This window comes from Papilio machaon, chromosome 24 (genome assembly GCF_912999745.1).
Source record: "Papilio machaon chromosome 24, ilPapMach1.1, whole genome shotgun sequence".
NCBI lineage: Eukaryota > Metazoa > Arthropoda > Insecta > Lepidoptera > Papilionidae > Papilio > Papilio machaon.
Window position 1 is genome coordinate 3,158,409 of NC_060009.1, and position 21,967 is coordinate 3,180,375.

The window sequence follows — 21,967 nt, forward strand, 5'->3', positions numbered from 1 at the left end:
TCACCAGGTGGGGAGAGAGGGGCAGAAAATTAAAAAAAACGCCTCACGTAATTTATGGACGCCCCCTTATAGGTTAAAGAAAAACCAGTGAAAAATGTCCCAAACCTTTTTTCTTTGTCAGTTAGATAAAAAAATAAGACGAAATAATTTTATAAAACATTTTATTAATACATGAACGATCAAATAAATACTGATCTCAAAAAAATTTTTTTTCAAATAAATTAGCAGCCTTATTTTCACATCTGTTTCACCTATAAAACCAGTCATGTGAAGAAACTGCGAACTGATCAAATCAGAGATCCTTACATATAAAAAAAATCACGTAGAAGCAAATAACTAATAAAAGCGAAAAATAACCATTTATAAAATATATACGAAAAAATCAAACTTAAAAGTATCGATAAACTTCTGCCCAACACTGACACTTAACTTACTATAAAAAAACATTTTCATTATAATTTGTTAAAATTTCACGCAAAAAATTTTTTTTTTCTTTAAATATGGTCCAAAATTCATTACTATTGTGGTTTTGTATAATGTTCAATCATGTATTTTCAACAAACTCTTACTAGTGGTTTCAAATAAATAGCAATAATTATAACCTAAAACTGATCTCTTAAATAAACTAAATAAAGATCTAATATTGTTTTTAGTTTTTTTTCGGAATCAAAAAAAAGATCAACCTAAACTTTGTTTTTATACTTTTCTAATCGCTAAGGCTAATATATTTTTAACAATTTCACTGCAAAAAAATGACAGTTACAAAATTATGAATCGATATTTCTTTTGCTTTGATTTTTAAATGATAAAGTTAACTTTAACACAATCAAAGCGAATTAACTTTTTGTGAGGATTCTTATATTATTATAAAAAATAATTGATTATTAAAAACTTAAATTAACAGAAAACTTAAGTGTTGTGGGCAGATAGATTTTATTCTATATAATGCAGACTGGTTAAAAATTTTATAGGTGAATTATAGATAATCCGACAAACTTATTTAAGCCGATGGTTAAGTGAAACTAAATTAAAATAGCACACTAGCGCCACCCTGATAATGTTTAGAAGTGTCAAAAGATCTTTGTAAATTAGCTGTCCTGTCTATTTTTTAGAACTAATAGCACAATTTCACCGGGCCAGATAAGTTTGTCGCACTATATCCAATATAAATGTCGTACGGAATGTGACATTTGCAAGTGCGGCGCCAAAACATATGAAGGCATCTGTCACATACACGTGTGTAGAATATAAAACATTTTTTGTAATAAATAAATATATTATAAATATTAAACCTCCTTTAAAATATAAAAATAGCTCTAAATTTGAGCTCCAAAAATTTATATCAAAATATATTGAATATAAATATGATATAATTGACAATTTTATATAAAAAAAATCGCTTCACAAAATCTTACCACAATAAAACATAAAAATACTATTTAATAAATATATTCTGTAAATTAAATTACATTTTTGTCACAACTTCAAGAAAATTCTTTGTACGTAGTCTTTTATGTATGCACTTTTCACATACTCAAAGTAATAATAGTCAATTAAGCAGGTATTAAGTGTAGATTTAATCAATTAACGAATTAATCAATTGGTTAATTATTCCCAATTAATTATCTAATTATTAATCAATTATTTATTTATCAATTGATTATTAATCAATCAATTATTAATTAATTAATCAATTTTGTTTTAAAATTTTAGGTTTTGTATTACTGTTTTATATTTTAGACAGTTTTAACATGATATGTGTGTGTGTATGTGCGTGTGTGTGGTAAGAGTTTGCAGCGCCACCTTCAGGTCTCACTTGACATCAGCGGGAGGGAGGACTGCGGGCTGGGGGAGGGTGGGGGGTACGAAGCTGTTGTCACTCTCTTCGAGGATTTTCTTGTGCTCTCTTCGGTTTTTGAAACTGGAAGTATTGATATAAGTTAGATTAGGTTTTATTTAAGTCTTGTAGTAGACAGGTCGATGAAAAGAGTTGTTACATACAAAAAACCTTATGTAGAGATATAACTCTTTTCATTAGACGAAATGTTAAAGATTATAAAGTACTGTTAAAACTTTTAACTTATTTAAATACTCATTCTCTTTATATACATATTTTTATATTACTTCATCTTGCTAGATAGGAAAGTTTTTCATAAAATCTATCTTAAAATTGCGACGTACAGGTAAAAAAAAATTAAATCAAACTAAAATTAATTAAAACCTTTAAACAAATAGTAGCAAATAGCAATATAATGCTTGTAGAAATTTGAGAGAAAACAAAACATCTATTGTTTTAAATTTATTTCATTTTCTAGCCATATTAAAAACTGATCAAGTTTAGGATGTTTTTCTCTCAAATAACTAAAGCAGTGTAAGTGCGAGCCATTTGTATCCCAAATTAATGTACCACAACCACTGACCACCACCGTACGACGCAGTCGACGAATACAGTTACATCTCATGAGACAATAGAGTTACATCTTGAGATGTAACCATATTCATCGATTGAGTCAGTATATATCAAACTGCGGACATACCTCCCATACTAAGCGGTATGGTAATGATGACGGGTGGTGACAATATTATGGAAATAAAAAAAATAAATTAATATTATTTGCTTATTACACCGCAATATAACAAAAATGATAGGACATTGATGGAAAAAGAACATATCCCGTGTCACTTTCCCTTCTCAATTTCTTCCTCTTTTCATATTGGAAATTGATGGGAAAAAATAAGACTATTTAATTATATTGTGATAATTTTAAAGTGTGAATATAAAAAAATAAAATTAGAATACTGGTAAAAATATTAATATTATAATAGGCTAATATTAAATATCAACAAATAAATAAAAATACCATTGAAATTCAATTCAATTTAAAATCTAAATTATTTAATAAATAAAAATAATTTAAAATAAATGTGTGCATAAAATTAAATGTAAAAAAAAACTCCGTGATTTAAAACGCAATCAAAACAACACATAAAATCACTCGTTAAATTAAATAATAGTGAGTATATAAACTTACCAAGCCTTTATCTTCTGGTACATGTATATCGCCATCATGGGGAATGGTGTCATAATTGCCACTGACACTGGCACAACTGGAAAGTACCACAAACACCGTTTACTATGACATCGGTTATATCCCAGCTAGATGTCATATAATTTCACTATATACACTACAATATCTGCTATTGCGAGGGAATACTGTCGGTCTCTTAGATGTCGGTAAACAGTCAAGACATTTATGATCCGACAAGGAATATGTGACACTTTTGACATTAACGTTGTGAACTTCCACTGGTTTTGTGTGTTTTTTCAAGAGAAGAATTACAATAATGTTTTATACAAGTACTATCTGATTTAAAAGACGTTATCCTATTTAATTTATCGCTATTGAATTCAAATATTCCGCATTTATTATTGGTTTTTTATTTTTTTCATACGTAAAATGTTCTTCTGACAAAAATAACCACAGTAAAAAAATTATAGAAAACGTTGAGCTGAATTGACTCAAGACTAACGACTAACTAGAGAATTATTTTGACCTCAGATAACAACAGCTGAAAAATGTCATGCAAGTTTATTTATCTATATATATAAACTAGCGATGGCCTTCGACTTTGTCAGTGCAGATTAAAAAATGTAGTTTATAATATGCCTACTAACATCAGCTATTTTCCCTTAAAAGTTCAGTCAAAATAAGTCCAGCCGTTCCGGAAATTATCCGAAACAAACGCAGCCTTGCGGACAAATATGACATATTTTTGTATAACATATAGACACTTCAATTTTATTAACATACTAGCTATCGCCCGCGACTGTCCACGCAGAGTTAAAATAAACTTGATTAGTAGCCTATGTGTCCAGACTATGTTCTACATCTGTGCCGAATTTCATCAAGATCCATTGAGCCGTTCCGGAGATACTTTCTAACATCCATCCATCCATCTAAACATTTGCATTTATAAATATTAGTAAGATATAAGTGACTACTCACCAGTGGTAAGATCAGCTTCAGGTTGCGGCAGTGTGTAGCGCAGCAGAAAGATGGCAATACCAGTGTTGGTGATGCCGGTCTCTATAGAGATGGCGAGTGCGTCTGCGTGAGGCTGACGACACACGCGCCCCGCCAAGTATCCGAAGATATAGCCGAGCCACGGCACCCCCATACCCGCTACTACTATCTACAAATACAGTACAGTCAGAGCCCTTCACAGTGTTCCTCTTAAGTAAAAATTGTCTTGTTCCTTACGAGAGAAACTGCGCACTTTCTCACAAAATAACCAATTAGGTGGCAGTGATTTGCGCAAATGACTACATAATAGTAAAAAGGTATTAGTCTTGTACTATTCAACCTTTTTTCGTACAAGCACATTTAATAAAATGTTCAATCGATTCTCGCTATTAGTGGTATACCGTCAAATTCCCGGATAGTACAATTATTGAAAAACGACTGTCGGTGGAATTTGATATCCTACCATTTACGATGAGTTTTTTTAAAAGGTACTATAATTTATTATACATGGATAGAAATGTCATTTGACAATGATAATGAAATTAGGTCGAAAACTTAGTATAGTAACATATATAGACATTAAATTATAGCTTTTATTGACAGCTCTCTTTACAATAAATCGATCCTAAGCCGGTTAGTAAATTTAATTCTTTGTCTGGAAATATAAATTAACTTTTTATTATAATATGTATAACTATTTCCAGTGCACAGAGTCAAATAAAGATTTATTCCTCAATAAATCTGCTAAAATTATAAAAAAAAAACACAAATCAATCCATCTAGAGAAAAGAGTTACATCTCGTTTTAGATATAACTCTTTTCACTGGATGGGTCAAAATAACAACTAAAATTATCCTTACCTCCCAAGTGAACAACTCGAAGATGTACAAATTAGTAATAATTGCGAAGACAATTATAAACAGCAGCAACAGAGTGGAGAATCCCTTCAATATCCGCACCATGAATGCGGAGAGACGCGGCGTGAACTTCTGCATAGCGAGACCTATCGCCAGGGGCACCACCAGGCCCACCACAAACATACCAATGTGTTGATATGGCACCGCTATGTTCGCGTTACGGAATAACAACTGACCCAATGAGAATAACCAGAGTGGCATGAATCCTGAAACAAGTGTTAAAAAGATTTCTGTCTTGGCATGAGTGTCTCTGGAGGGGGAGAGTCAGCCCCTTACCTAGAGAATTGAAAAATGTAAAATAGACAAAAATAATGATAATAATAATCACTGTACACACCGTACACTCTACTACACATAAAATATATATATGTATACTTCAGTATAGCGTGGCGACGGGTCGCCACGGCAAGCGTCGCCACGCCAATAATTCGGTTTACAAGTGATCCTATAGATGTTTCACATCAAAATTACTTCGAATAAGACCATAGAAATGGTAGTTGACCTCTCCTACTACTTAGACATAATCTAGACATCGGTCAAAGACACCCATGTATTTAGTCACAACATTTTTGAATTAACCGACTGGAAACATTTTTATTTATTTGGACTGATAATTTAATTAAGCTAAAAATAATGAAGGCTTTCGAAAAATCCGCCCATTGTTTACATCAGATAAAGATTTCAGATAATTCAAAATGTACATAATAATAACTATGGTTTGATTTCTTTTGATTGCAGAAATTGGATAAGTGACTAATTACTTACCAAAAGCGGATAACGTAGATATAGTGGTCATGGCCAGAGAGAGGTTGAGGTTTCCACCGAGCACGAAGGTCCAGATGTTGGAGGCACCTCCTCCTGGAGCCACACCAGTACAGAACATGCCGAGATGCATCTCCGGCAGAGTGGGGAAGATCAAGAAGCCCAGACCAAAACACATCTGGTACAAAGAAATTTTTACTTTACATTAGAAATGCAGGAAAAAATACAGTCAAATAGAAATTTAAAGTAGGAAAAAGGATTTAAAAGTATTTGTTATGAATGATTAAAAATGTTTTTGTAGATTTTTCGACTTTGCAACGAAAAGAGTTACATTTGAAAAATATACCATAAAAGATGTACTCTTTTCGTCGGATAGTCGAAGTATTAATTAAATGCTAGATGTTATGCTGACCAGTGGCATAAATAGGAACTGTCCGCAAAGACCGATGAGTGGGCCGATAGGTCTGCGGATAACATCTTTCACTGTCGGCCAATCCATCGCACAACCGAAGTTTATAAATATTAACGACACCTGAAAATAAATGTATTTAAACTTTAAAATATCTAACAACGGGAAGAAGAACTGAAAACTAGGTAGATGGCGACATAGACAAGAGTCCGCATCTGTCAAAGTTTTTAGACGACAATCTCGTGGTTTTTTTTAAAAGTTGATATAGTAAATTTGACGGAAGTCTTAGCTATGACTACAGTTCATAAAGTACTTTATACTTTGTATATAAAGTTATGTGTTTTTTGTATATCTGTGGTATATTTATTCTGCCACCCTTGATCATCTATGGTGAGTAAAATATTTTTTTTTACTATAGATGTAAAAATGGATTAAATAAGTAAAAGGTGGCAATTGACAGAAAATTGACTAATCTGTTGTCACTTGAACTTCATTATATAACAATTTTGTTAAAATCTAAATTTCGCCATCACTCGCCTATTGGATAATTCAAATGTCACGAAATATAAAACAAAACTACTTACGAATAAGGCAACACTGGTGGTAAATATAGTGTCAATGACTCGTTGAGGTCTTAACACAGTGACAGGTAGAGTTCCATTCACCGGGAACTCTGTAGTGCCACGCTTCACTTCCAAGTATAGATCAGTGCGACCTGAACACAATTAACAAGGAATATGGTTCTATTATCACATACATCATTGTTCGTAGATTAAAAACTAAAGTGTGTTATATTTTTTAAGGAAACAATTAACATATACACTGAAGTTATATAAAAAAAAATTTAATAAAAAAAATCCCTACTGAATGTGCTACTGAATACTAAGGGGCACTCATTAAAATTGGTTAGAAAGAGTTGGAAAGAGTACAGTAGATAAAGGCTAGAAAAAGTCAGATTTACTTACCAAGAAACTCAGCGGTGACTTGAAACCGTCCTTTCCAATTAGATGCAGCCTCGTCAACTCTATATGTTGAATTCCAATCTCCATAAGCCACGTGACGATTCCTGGACTTTATCTGAAACTCGTCGGCTGGCTGTAACCCATCACCTGGGGAAATTAAAAGGTTTAACACAGTATAAATAAATACGCTTTTTAAAGGTGGCAATCGAGCAAACGGTCACCTGAATTCGACGAAATAGGGGAATGCGACCATTGCGCATAAACATCCGAAATGTAGACCTTGTTTGTACCTTTAATCGACGGAGAAGACGTGCAGAAATATTTCCCCTACCTATGTGCCCCTCCTCTGTCAAATACATTCTACTATCCACTCTAACCTTATAAGGAAAGGGTGGGATCATTTCTTAAAGACCATCATTCCTTGTTACCATCTTTCGGCCACATCGCCACCTAACACCAGGTCGGATCTTAATCCAGCATTGGTTGTTAAAAAAAAGCAAACCACGCCAATATCAATTGGAACAAGTAAAAATAAATACCTTTAACTTCAACATCGATGAAATCATAATATTCCATGTGCAGGGAAAGATTGTTGGGCTTGAATGTGGCGAGCAGGTTGGGAGCCGACTGGCACATCACCCAGATGGGGCATAGTGCCAGAATGTATAGGATCACGATGTGGAGCGGCCATATCGGACACATGGCGCGGACCACTGGAATAAAAAAAGAAATAACGAGATTAAAAAAATCGATTAAAACTATGCATAATTTTGATGCGATGAAAAAAGGTACACGTCTTAAGTATTCGATGAAGAGTTACATCTTCTAATAAATTCATGAACCTCTTTTTGTCATCTTACTGTCGGTTATTGCGACCAAAATCGTACATCCCGGCGAAAAGTTATATAACCTATCTTTTCAAAAGTACAATAACCGGTTATAAAGACTATCGGCTAGTTGTTTGTCTTTTTTAAAAGGTAAATAACATTTATATACTTATTACAATAGTAGTGAAGTCTTGTGATGAATAACAAAAGGCAACTCACAATCGTATATTGAACTCGTTATGAGATAAATATGTTTCAGTGTTAACTTTATCAGGTATAAATAATAAAAAAAATATCTTTATTACAATTAAAAATTACTCATCTGTCTTGAATTGTGTTACATCTTTTTAGAGAACTATTAAGTCATGTAACTCTTTTCGTAGAATAGCTAGAAATAATTCATACTTCAAAGTAAAATATTATTCAAGTAAACAAAGACCTTCTTAATTACTCTAACTCCGAACTAATACCTCCTAATTACATTACATACGTAAAGTGACAACTTTGTATCGGTTTTTAAATAATTGTGCGAACGAATGAACGTGAAATTTGACACAGATTAAATTCATTGCAAAATTATTTTTAATTAAAAATAAAAAGTACAAATATTTTTTAGGAAGACATCTAAGCCCAGTAACATACGAGTACATTAATCAGCTGTAAAACTGTGTGTTTTCACTGCTTAAACATGTCTATAAAAACATGGTGACCTCTTTCATACGCTTTGAAAAAACTAAGATAACAATATCTTGTACAAATATTTCTGCAATGAAAACCAAACCTCTTTACTTAGCAATCCTTAGATTTTATAAAAAATATATACTATACACTTCAAACTTCTTTTAGTCCAAACACTTATATATCTCAGACTGTGCGTACAAAGAATTTCATTGTTACGACGTATAAAGCGGATAATGTCTTGCTTGGAAAACAATGCATTGTTTGAGCATACAATAATTGTTGTATGTATGTCACATACACATTTCAGATACATTCACTAATGTAGGCCACACACGTTAGGTTTTGCTTGTTGTTTTTAACTTTGCAGGCCGAACCGTCAGATAGGACCGTACTCAACGTATTGGGCTCTCTAATGCAAAAATCAAACTAAGTCTGGGCGTCCAGGCGCCTTGAACCCGTGTCTCTAGTTCTCGATGTATAATATTTGAACTGGTCCCAGCAAAACATTTCCACACCAAAGCATAGTCCTCTCTCTCATTCTCTATTAAAGAAAAACAGATGACAATGTTTTCGTATTTGTGTTTAGACAATGGAAACCGACAATACCGACCGTATGACGATAGTAAACACGTGACTGAATTTATCTGCACTAATTACAATATTAATCAAAAATTATAAATTTAATGTCGCGCGATAATGCATATCTCACCTTGCTTGTTACCACGCATATTAAAAAATTTAAATACCTATACATTTAATATCATGTTAGTTTAAGAATTATGTTTCAATTTAGCTGCGAATAAAGTTATTGAAAAGAGCGACACTCGAGAAATTGCAAGAAATTCGTTAATTCCTGGGGAATTTGTTAGTGGAGGTACCATCATCGGATACAATGTAAAAATATCTAATACTAGCTTTTACCCGCGACTCCGTCCGCGCGGAATAAAATATAGAAAACGGGGTAAAAATTATCCTATGTCCGTTTCCTGGTTCTAAGCTACCCGCCCACCAATTTTCAGTCAAATCGATTCAGCCGTTCTTGAGTTATAAATAGTGTAACTAACACGACTTTCTTTTATATATATATAGATATAAAATTCTCGTGTCACAATGTTCGTTCCCGTACTCCTCCGAAACGGCTTGACCGATTCTCATGAAATTTTGTGAGCATATTGAGTAGGTCTGAGAATCGGCCAACATCTATTTTTCATACCCCTATTAAGTTTTTTTAACTGCGCGCGGACGGAGTCGAGGGCGACAGCTAGTATATTATGAAAATTCAAGACGTCATTGTTAATTGCCATTTATATCTTTATATATATAAAAGAAAGTTGTGTTAGTTACAACATTTATAACTCAAGAACGGCTGAGAGCTTAGAACCAGGAAAAGGACATAGGATAATTTTTACCCCGTTTTCTATTTTTTTTTTATTCCGCGCGGACGGAGTCGCGGGTAAAAGCTAGTTTATCATAAAAAATATTTGAAAGCTTTGATTATACAAACCAGGATGGTTCGGATTTTCATTTAAATATTATAAAAAAACCTGGTTACACATTAATTCTCTCTGTCAATCACCAGCATGTTAGAAGGTATAAAACACAGCAGCAGAAGGCTTTTTATTCAAGAAACAAAAGCCATGATGTTACCAAATAAAAGCGTAACACTAAACAGCACTTAATAAGCAGCAGATTTAAGTCATCCAATCCGCACTGAGCATGGTTTAATAAAGCCTAGTCAATCAAACTATTCAAGTCTCGAGTGCGTTGGTGGAAACGCATATGATCTGACGACGACAATATTAAAATTCTAAATGAAAGTAAACAAGAGCAATTTGAGCAATTCAATTCAAATATAATTTTGATCGTTGAATTAATTAAATATAGAAGTAAGATTTAAAAATTAAACAGGTAAGGTCACTCACTTTTTCCTTCTACCGTTTCACTTCACTAATTAATCACAATATATTTGAAATATATTTTTTTATCATTTATAATTACTAACACGTTGACTAGTCTGCTAATAAAACACGATTATTACCAACTGGACATTCAATGGTTCTCAAACTTTTCGACCAATCATTATCTTGAATGCTTTGAAATTGATATAATTACATTGGCTGTAAAATTGTCGATCGTACACGTGCACTAGCATCTCGTGGTTTTTGTCACGTACTGATAACAACTGATAAGAATGTATTTAGCATAACGTCACTGATTGATCATTTAGAGCGATATAATAGTGTGGTATTGTCCTTTTGAATATAGAAATAACTGAATGAATCATTTCCTTATAAGGGAATGGAAGGCTTTATACCATTGTGCAGGCGAAACCCTGCAAAACCTAAGAGCACAATTTCATAACAATATAATAGTCAATAACTTGGTCGTTATAAAGCATGGGGGAAAATCTTCGGTCTATCTAAAGTAAGCAAATTGCGGGGACTCAGTTGACGAGTACAATGTAAGGAAAAGTAAGGACTATCGCAAAACGCATGCTACGTACATTAGACATTTGATGTAATACAGTACGTGGTGTTTAAGTTGGTACGTGGGGTAAAAAAAGTTGTTTCAGATTTGCCAAAATGAAATGCCGAGTATGCATGCGGTTAAGTCGGCACTCAACTCTCATTTTCTTTTATAAACGAAGATAAATTGTGTACGGGTATTACGACAGCGGATATTGGAAAATAACATTAACATAGTATAGTACCTACTATTCACTCTTATCGATATGCCTCGTGGGCAGGGGTGGCCATCGGTCGATCGCAACAATTAGTCTATTCTATCGTAGCAAGGCAATAAATATAAATACGAAAAATGTAGCTTAAGATGCTCAGGCGCAAGGTGCACTCTAATATAAATAGGTGTTTACTGAGAATTGTTAGTTTTATGATTTCGCTTTAAATAAAATGAAAAAATCGTACTAATATTATAAATGCGAGTGTTTAGATAGATGGATGTTTTTTTGAAGGTATCTCCGAAACGACTAAACCGATCTTGATGAAATTTGACACAGATGTAGAACATAGCCTGGAAGAACACATAGGGTATTTATAGAGGACTTTTTTAATTTTTATGTAAATTCCGCGCGTAGTTGCGCGCGATTTCTGGTAGTACATAATTGTGATACTGAACTATGGTTGAAGTTTGTAACTGAGAGATAACATAGGGTTTGTCAGTAGATCAAAGTAGTAGAACTCTAGTCCAATCAAGTTGACCACCCCTACTCTAGGGCATTAAAGTAACGCTTATTTATAACGATAACTGGATGTTATTGAATACATCCGTAAACTGGTTTTTGCTATTAACCTTGGTACTTGCATAATACGTGCACAGAGTAAGAATGAATCAGTGCTCGACATAAAATTTAATGTTTTTTAAATACATATAAAAAATACATTTAGTATAACCGTCGTATTACATAAATTAGTCGGAATAAAAGTAAAAATTTTAGCAGCGGTATATCTTTTATGCAGACGTTACATGTTGTAAATCCTTAACTTATTGTCCAAGTATTTACAGCGTGCAAGGCAAAACAATAATAAAGTCTGTACAGGATGTTACTGCAGTTTAATACTATCATATCCTCTTCGTAAGTATACATTAAATACTTTAGTACTTTTATAATCTGTTATCGGTACACACTGTATTTATTGAGAAAATGATCCCGGGAAAAATAAGTATCGTCTAAAACTCTTTAAATATCAAGCTAACGACGGGTAACCATAAAAAAAACAAATCCTATAAAAAAAGGTTTCATATCTCTTAAAAGATGTAACTTTTTTCTTTCGAAATATGTAATCAAAAATATTAGTAATAATATTAATTAGTTGGTATGCGAAGTAATTTGCAATATTTTAAATAGCAATATTTTTTTATACTGTCTTGGTTAATAAAACACGTATATTTATCCTAAAGTTCACAAGCGTAATTAGCTAAGAATATAGGTTTCTACAGGTAGGTCTGGTCGTACGGTTTACTCTTTTGATAACAAGAAAGATAAAGTATACGTCAGTGCTTAGCACTTACGTATATTTACTGTTTATTTTGGCATCAACAATATCTTCAAAGTTTAATAAATGTAATCTAAGATCACGATTTTAAATATTTTTATTTTAGATGTCGCGCGCGACTCCATTGGCGCGGAATAAAAAAAAAATTAGTAGTCTATGACGCTATGAGTAGCCTTACGGACTATGTTCTACCTCTATTTCAAATTCCATCGAGATCCATTGAGTCGTTTGCCACCCATCCATACATTCGCATTTATATTATTAGTAAGATTATCAAATTTTGCAATTAACGTATTTGCATTTTAAGGAACGATTCGAGGACAAATATGCAAACATCGCTGTTTTTTTATTTCGTCCCATGTTTCGTACATCTAAAACTCGATATAATTACGCAAAATGCTTGTTATTTCGCTAAAAGTAACCTAAATACAATTTTACTTTAGTTGAGGGCCGTTCATAGTTTATCTGAACACCTTTAGATTATGGTTTATACAATTTTTGCCAAGACAAATACGTCATGTGTTTACTATCTATAGATACTCTGTGAAGTGCCCGAGTCAATATTACGTTACGTAAACTAAGAATTTATTCAGATAAAACTAGAAAAACTTATGTGAAAGATAAATGAAAATATCTAATCAGATTTGTTATATATGCAGGCGACTGTACTTGTTAGTTCAGGAACAATCACGTACACTTCAGTTCAGTGAACAGTTGGTTCAGTGTACACTGCATGATCTTTTGTTTACACAGTTTTTATATGAGATTGTTGACATTTCATACCAAACTTCAGTGATAAAGTACATTTCATTTTTTCGGTAAACGAATTCAGATTTAATTTAGAATGAGTCGAGTAGTTTTAGAGTTATTCATCAAACATTTTATCTTTATTATATTAACGATAAATCCAAAGTTAAAAAATATTTTATTATTTAAATTGTCATTATGACTAGACAAATTCGTAGAAAAAAACTAATATTGTTAATTTAATGATTAGTCTAACTACATTTGCTAAGTTTGCATCGAACGTGGAGTTGTAAAAAAAAATGATTACTCCGCGTGATTCTGCAGTTTTTTTTTTTACAGCACAAACATATCAAAATAATTGCTTCAACGCAATAAATTTTAGATCAAACCATAGACAACTTACTGTCAGCTAGTGTAGTTTTTTTTATTATTTTTGATAGTATACTAAATAGAGAAAAATAACCGTTATCTGATATTATAGTATCTCGCCTTTAAAAACTGTTTGAATTGAAATAAATGATAACAACTATTTCTTATCTGTATAGTTTTTTTTGCACAGTTGCACAAGATAATAACATGTTTGTTTTAATTAAACTTTAAAAAATCATATCAAAATATTAATTAATTTTTTATTCGTAAGTGATCGTATTGTCCTCTCTGTCATCCTGTTTAGAAAACCAGACAACAACTTTTCGGTGATGGAAAGGCACAGTCACGTGAAACGTGTAATGCTCGCTACAAACTTTGAGTTTTAATGTACAGTCATTTGCATAAATGTGTAAACATTAGCTGTCGCCCGCGACTCCGATCGCGCAGAATTAAAAAAAACGTAATATGTAGCCTATGTGTTCTTCCAGACTATGTTCTACGTCTGTGGCAAATTTAAGATCAGTTGAGACGTTCCGGAGATACCTTCTAACAAACATCCATCCGTCTAAACTTTCGCATTTATAATATTAGTAAGAAGTAAGATTTAAAAAGCTTCAGAAGTTTTTATACGATTTCGATTTCCATAAAGTGTTCAATGTTATCGACGACTACGTCCATACGTGCTTATGAAACCGAAGTAAACGTCTAAAGTTTTGTAAACACACACACAGGATATCGCATCATCACTCGCTGGGTTCTCCCCACCCCTTCAACCATTTTACTAGATTTTTATAATTCAATGTCACTGTCTTTATGTCACTGGGAATGTTTACGATTTAAACAGTACTATTTAGTATGACAAACAGACAAAACTTAATTGTGATAAATATGTATATGACGGGGTCAATGTCTTTAATAATATCTTAGCAGCGAATGCATAAATTATACTTTATAATGTTATAAAAGTCATTAAAATAACCGTATATAAAAATATACAAGGTTTCTATTTTGTGAGGTAAAATAATTGTAGGTGTAATTAAAATATGAATCCTAACTGATGTTAATTTGAATTGGCATATTTTTCGGATAAATTAAACATAAATTTCCACTAGCAATACTTTCAGGGCCGGATTTTATATTCACTTATAAATAAAACATTAAGTACTTCGATTTTGAATTGAAAAAAAACAAACAGTCGTGGACAAATTTTTTTAATTCATCGATTTCATTTAAATACCAAACGCATCACTAGTCAAAAAACATCTATTGCTGGACGCATTTTCATAAAAAAAAAACATTTATCAAAATTCGGAACAAATATTTATGCGAATTCGCCTACGAATTATTTAACCTATAGCCAATGTTTTAATGTCATATCGACCCATGACAGAACCCTGAGGAAAAAGTTACATATCTTACTATATTTCTAAAGAGATGTAACTCTTTTCGTTGCACATTTTGCAATATTTACTTACGTTCACAATATTTTTTTAAACGAGTCTACATTTATATTAGCAAATCTGAAAAATCCTTGTTTCGATATGTTTTTTTCCGGGTACGATTTCGCGATACGGTATTGTTTTTTTTAATTTATAATTAAGCTGTATTTAATCAGCCGAGGTGAAATGTTATCGCTTATACTGCAAATAACATATTTAAGCAATAAAATGTGAAGATATGAATGCAATATTGTTGGGTACAAGTTCATTACTTTACACTTGATTTTTTACTCCTTACACTCTGTTCTATATTATAAAAAATGTTTAAATTACGTGTTTGACATTAAATACAGAAGACCCGCCGGTAATCCGACAAATTTCGGATTATGGACTACTGCCGAAGACCTATAGCCAGGACTATTTTACAAAAGACTACCATTTGGTCCGACAATTTACAGATCGAATAGAGACTTTTTTTTATACTCTTGAAGTATAAATTAGTGCCATTAATGCTATAAAACTTATAAAAAATAATAACTTTACATTAGCATTTAATTGTATACACACAAATGTATGTACATAAGTATTAAAATAATCAAAAACTATACACAAAAAATCATTATTATGAATACAATGGACGCTGGATTACCGCGGGTTCACTGTAATTTAAAAATATTGAAACGATTTTGAAAATTATTTTACAACTAGCTGTCGTCCGCATCCTCGTTTGCGCGGAATTAAAAAAAAAAAACTTAATAAGTATCTACGTGTTCCTCCAGACTATGTGCTATCATCATCACATCCGTGCTAAATTTCATCAAAATCTGTTGATCCGTTCCGGAGATACCTTCTATCGAACATTCATCTATCTATTAATTCAACCATCTATTGATTAATACCAACGAGTAATTAAAGTATATACCAAGTTTACTGTCTTTTATACTAAACTAAAACCTGATAAAAATGCTACTTAAAAATTTAACCGTTCTTAAGATATCATTCAAGGAAAGTCAGAATAGCGGATATGTTAAAAACGTCACCAAATTCTATATAAATATAAATTGTTTTGTATTATTCCACAATCATTGGCCATACAGGATGTGATGTGCGTCACCAACTCATTTAGTACGTATACTAATACATTTTAAATTTAAATTCAGTCTGTTAAAGCAAATAAATAGTTTCAATTTGTTGCGAATAATTAGTTAACTTTGTCCACGCGGAATTAAAAAAATCTAGTAATACATGTCAGCCGTAGCCGTAGGATAGTGTAGGTTTAAAACAGTGAAAGAATTTTTGAAATCGATTTAGTAGTTTCGGAGTATTCAATCCATTGCTCCTTAAATAGTCCTTTGCTCCTTAAATACAGTTTTCACTAGTTAAGGAGCCAAGGCAACATTGAATATTGTAAACTTAGTGTGCAATAATAAAGATTTTCATTTTTCATTTCATCTATATACTTAATATTAGTATAAATAACTTGAATAATGCAACAAAAAATATTCAACAAATTTAAATTGAATAACAAAAACCTCATTTTTATTCAATATGCTTTTTACGATTTAAAACGGCATGAAGGAAGAAAGAAATCGCCTGGAAAAAATGTATTTGAATTATACGTCAGACAAATTATTTCCTAAAACTAGTCTGTAAAGTCCATTTAACTGTAGAAAAAAATATAACTTGAATACATCAATTATTAGAAGTAGACAGTAACGGATTTATTTATTTTTCACCTATACAATTTTTTTTTTCTAGTTTTAAAACAACTTCTAGATTTTTAAAATTTTGAAAAAACTAAGACTGCAATTTTTTTTTACAATTTTTTCAACTATGGTAACCCATGGAAAAAAACATGGAGAAATACTTAACTTCAAGTTTAAATCTCTTAATACATTATGTAATTAGATAAATAAATAAAAATTAGACCCATCTGACGAAGAGTCACATCTTTTATGGCATCTCTAAGAGATGTAACTTTATTCATCACATGCGTCGATTTTAGAAAGTAAAGTCAAAGTTATATGTGCGATATAAATATGTTGCTTAACCTTACCACAGCATGTTCTTACTGTTACATATAATATATCGCATACCGGAGTATGTATTACATATTATGTATAGCATATAAACGATATAGTAACATCACGTGTCACCAAAAGACATATGATGTAACACTAAACAGGCTTGTATAAGTGAAAGTTGTTAGAATAAAAACTCACGTTAATTGCGAAAACGAATGATAGCAACGACCGAGTTTCGCGAGTCGCTCGCCTTAACTGACGGTCAAGAGTTCATTTAATTGGTGTTGCCATAAAGTATACTCAAAAATTACTTAAATTGCATTCGATTTTTTTCTTCTTCTAAACTCATTGTTTTTTTTAACAAATGTTGTTAAGTATAACAACACGTAAAATGTTCGTCATGAATATCTTACAGATTTAACAAAACTTTTATCACAATACGAAAGTTATTCAAGATTAAAATATAATTATAAAGAATATTACTTCCTCTATATGCACTTGAGTTATAAAATAAAATTTATTTTCGTATTTCATTTTGTTGCAAAGCTACCCAAATCATGGTGAAATCCCAATCAATGGTAACACTGAATTAAGTTTGCATCTTTAGTGATACAGCATTCCCCTTCTCATATTCTCAAGGTTAGAAGTTTTTTCTGGAATACAACCTTGTTTTTATTCTAAGCCATGTATTTTATGTAAATCCATTACAAGAGGTATTATTATATTAATCTATAGTTAGTTTTCCACTGCAGAAAAAAAGTATTTTTTGAAATCCAAATTGATTAGTTAGTTTAAAATAAATGTAATTTCATTTTGAAAAAAAAAAAAAACTACCACTCTTAAAAACTATTAAAAATAAAACTTATTGACGATAAAACTTATCTAAATCAGTTTTGGGATTAAGTCATTTGAACAGAGGATAACTTAATGACTTAATATTGAATCTGAAGTCACTGAATTTGATCTAAGATGAAGACACTTTGGCTAACATCTTATTTAACAAGCAAATTTAATCCCCTTTTAACAAGCTTAATTAACCTAAAGTAAAAGGTTGGAAGGTAGACAAATAATTAAAACGACCACAGAAAAGAATTTTCAAAATAGTTATAGTTCATGGACTACTACAGGCAGGGGACAGCGCCGGACAGGTGACATTAGCAATCTCGTATGTCAGAGGAAAAGACTTTGGGTTGCTGCACCAGCAGAGTAATTAGTTCATGACTATGTTTAGAACAAATAATCAAATAAAATTGAACTAGATAGTACAGCAACTAACGATGGTCCTTGGCATCTGTCAATATGAGTCTTCAAATTCAACAGTACAGCAGTACCTCAACTCAAATTTTTTCACTATGATTAATTATATACATTTAATCTATAAGGCCTTTTGTACATAAGGCAACATAAATCATCGAAACTAATATTGTATGGTTGGGTTGCGAGAATCGCATTGCATGAACTCTGTACATAAAAATTGAATTGTCTATGTGAATCGCTATTGGGTCAGTATCATCTTAAAAATTGCAGCAACTTTTCTCACAACAATCTTGGCAAACTGTTTGCCAGTGACAGATAGAAATTTCGGCGACGCGCTTTGTGTAAGAAACTTTACGACATTGTATTGCATAAGTTTTATGTTGATTTATGTATGAAGGGTCTAAGATTACTTTAATATGAAAGCAAAAAATTAGGAAGTTATTAGAAGTAAATTGCAAATTGGGCAAAAATAAACTGCAAAATTCAGTCTTCTTTTATGTGAAAATGAATATAAAATTGAGGTTAAAAGGTAACATGCATTACCTCAAACAATTGGTAATTCTCAAACCTATTCAATAAGCACAAGATGTAAAAAATTTCATAGTTATGCAATACTTCTAACATAAGTACTAGAATTGTTACGTATTGGGGTAGTTTTCTTTCATTTCAGCTATCAAAAGTATTCCTTGCGTTTGTTGAAGAACTCAGAAGTAGTTATGTAAAAGTTTGTAACTAATTTTAGATAGCCGAGATAATTATCAAACGGTCTCAAAATTTGCCGGTCAAAAGGAATACATAAGAACAATACATTATACTTTTACATAAACCTACAAATACATTTAAATAATTGTTTTAGTAGTTTACTTTTTTTATTCAAAGCAGGAAAGAATTAAGAAAAACTTACAGTTGTTTCTGTGTTATATGTCCTTGGGTGAAAAGTGTTACTGGGTATTAATTACTATTAAAATTAACACTTATATTTAAAACATTAAAACAAATATAAAAATCTTTAAAAGCGATCAAAATTTAAGATTTCAACCTACAACACATTCACAATTGTACTTAGTGAATGTCAATGTCAAATTGACAAGTTGCCAAAAAAGGTAAATCAAAGAGTAAATAAGAGAGAAAAAGGAAACGTCATAGAGAACATAATGGAAAGCTGCTAAGTCGTTGCTTCACTTTATAACCTGAGAGTCAGATAACCTTTTTTTTCGTATTGAAATAAAGGTAAAGATGAACGCACACTTTTATTCGCAACAGTAGAAAGAAATCCGAAAAATTTTTTATTTTCGCGAGAACTTTTTACAGTTTATTTATTCGGTGTCGGAACACAGAAGTGACTGTTATTAATATTATTTTATTGAAACACACCGTTTACTTTTTGTTAGACATTTTATTGTAACCACAAAGACAAACCATAGTGTAATGACGCTACTCTTAATAGGGATGTTCCCATTGACATTAATAGGGATGACCCACTAACACCTTCTCCTATTATTTAAAATTGTTTACAATTTAAATAATACCTATTATTCTATGCTATCAATTTTAAATTATACAATTTCTAAGTGTTTCTTAAATTATATACCTATATCATGAATTTATTTAGTTTACAATATTTTGGACATGAAAATTAAATTTATTATTTAACAATGGTTTTGTAAATATGTCTGCAGTCTGTTTATCAGTGGGACAATATTTAATATTAATTTTACCCTGTTTATAATTTTCATGAATAAAATGGTATCTCACATCAATGTGTTTGGATCTTTTATTAAATGAACCTGTTTTAATCAGCTGAATAGCGCTTTGGTTATCAACATTTAATATAATTTCAACTTCAGAACCAATCAGCTCTTTTAAAAATGACTTTAAATATAAGCATTCCTTACAGCAATCAGCTGCTGCAATATACTCTGCCTCGGTTGATGATAAGGCAACAATTGGTTGTCGTTTTGAACACCAAGACACAGGTCCTTCTGCTAACATTATCACAAATCCGGTTGTACTGCGTCTTGTCTTGATACATTTGGCATAGTCTGCATCACAGTATGCATTTAGTTTTGAAATATCTCCTCCCTTCTTGTACATGATTCCTTTCTGTCTTGTTCCATTTAAATATTTTAGTATTTTCTTTGCAGCTATCACATCATCTTTCGTAGGGTTTTCTATTTTTCTGCTTGCTTCATTTACAGCTTGACTTATGTCTGGCCTTGTTCTTGTAGATATGTATAAAAGTCCTCCGATCAGTTCTCTATATGGGAAGTTTGTAGTATCTGTATTTTGCGTTTCTGTTTTTTTATCTGTATTGCAGGGTGTATTAACAGGCTTACAATCTTCCATACTAAATTTCTTCAATAAATTTTTAATGTAGCTTTCTTGTTTCAGTGTTATACCTTTCTCAGTCTTCTTAATTTCAAATCCAATAAAATTAGTAGGATCATTGAATATGTTTATTTCAAATTCCTTTTCTAGGCAGTTTAAAATGTTTTTTAATGTTTGCATTTCTTTAGCTAAAGCAAGTCCATCATCTACATAGATTGCTATTATTGTTGTATTATCTTCATTTGTAAATACACACTGATCTGTTTTAGTAGGTTTTAAACCAAGTTTTAACATTGCTTTTGTAAATCTTTTGTTCCATGTAATAGGTGCTTGTTTAAGCCCATATAAGGATTTCTTTAATCGACAAACTTTCCCAGGTTGTTTTTCATATCCCTCCGGTATATTCATATACACATTTTCTTCTAGCTCTCCATATAAAAATGCAGTCTTAACATCGAATGTTATCATGTTATAGTCTTTAGAAGCAGCAAGTGCAAATAAAGATTTTAAAGTTGACTGACTGACAACTGGACTGTAAATTTCGTTGTAGTCAATACCATTTTGTTCAAATCCTCGTACAACAAGTCTAGCTTTATAAGTGCCATTATCCTTAATACGGAATACCCATTTGTTTGTAAGTATTTTACTATCTTTTGCCTCTTTCTTGTCTACTATTTCCCAGGTATTATTGATTTCTAGGGATTCCTTCTCCGAATTTATAGCCTTCTCCCAGTTTTCTCCCTCTTTAGACGTTACAGCCTCTCTGTAAGTAAGTAAACTGTAGTCTCTCAAATGTATTGGTATGTGTTTTATTCTCTTGCTTCTTCTTAGGTAGCCGGCTTCTTCATTATGTCTGTTTCTTTCTCTTTCTGTGTCTTCTGACTCAGTTTCTGATATTACATCTTCAAAAGTCTCATCATTTTTATTTTCTTCTATTCTGGTATCTTCTGTTGTCTCTTCCAGATTTTCTATAATCTCTTCCTGGTTTTCTATAGTATCTTCCTGGTTTCCTATAATTTCTTCCTGATTTTCTGTTGTCTCTTTTTCATCATTTTCACTTTTATTATTATTTCTTTTCTTATAATTTTCTTTCTGTTGTTCAGTTTCACCTTTTATTATCACTATGTCCCTGGATATCTCTATTTTTCTCTCTTTCTCATTCCACAGTCTGTACCCATTATTAGTGTATCCAATCATTATTAATTTT

General features: G+C 31.6%; 1 protein-coding gene across 4 annotated transcripts; it reads right to left on the reverse strand.

Annotated features, from left to right (window-relative positions):
• Window positions 1–1,726: 1,726 nt before the first annotated feature.
• LOC106720484 (solute carrier family 10 member 6-like) lies at window positions 1,727–19,487 on the reverse strand. 4 transcript variants are annotated; one of them, XM_045683988.1, is made up of 11 exons: window positions 19,337–19,487; window positions 7,615–7,788; window positions 7,079–7,222; window positions 6,698–6,828; window positions 6,117–6,236; window positions 5,708–5,882; window positions 4,886–5,148; window positions 4,008–4,194; window positions 3,033–3,108; window positions 2,538–2,545; window positions 1,727–1,921 (listed from the first exon to the last, which is right to left on the reverse strand). In XM_045683988.1, exons 2-11 carry the CDS (start codon window positions 7,775–7,777, stop codon window positions 1,806–1,808), a joined length of 1,383 nt encoding a protein of 460 aa, XP_045539944.1. In that variant the 5' UTR covers window positions 7,778–7,788; window positions 19,337–19,487; the 3' UTR covers window positions 1,727–1,805. The 4 variants fall into 4 exon arrangements, with proteins under 4 accessions (XP_045539944.1, XP_045539943.1, XP_014370684.2 ...); XM_045683987.1 differs by lacking the exon at window positions 19,337–19,487 and adding an exon at window positions 17,374–17,447; XM_014515198.2 differs by lacking the exon at window positions 19,337–19,487 and adding an exon at window positions 10,506–10,618.
• Window positions 19,488–21,967: the final 2,480 nt, after the last annotated feature.

Bases quoted from the DNA above. Each gene is read 5' to 3' on its own strand.
- LOC106720484 (XM_014515198.2), bottom strand. The intron at 5,883-6,116 runs GTCAGCATAACA...TCTTTGTACCAG, and splicing joins AGTTCCTATTTATGCCACTG to ATGTGTTTTGGTCTGGGCTT. The intron at 5,149-5,707 runs GTAAGTAATTAG...CACTTGTTTCAG, and splicing joins ATCTACGTTATCCGCTTTTG to GATTCATGCCACTCTGGTTA.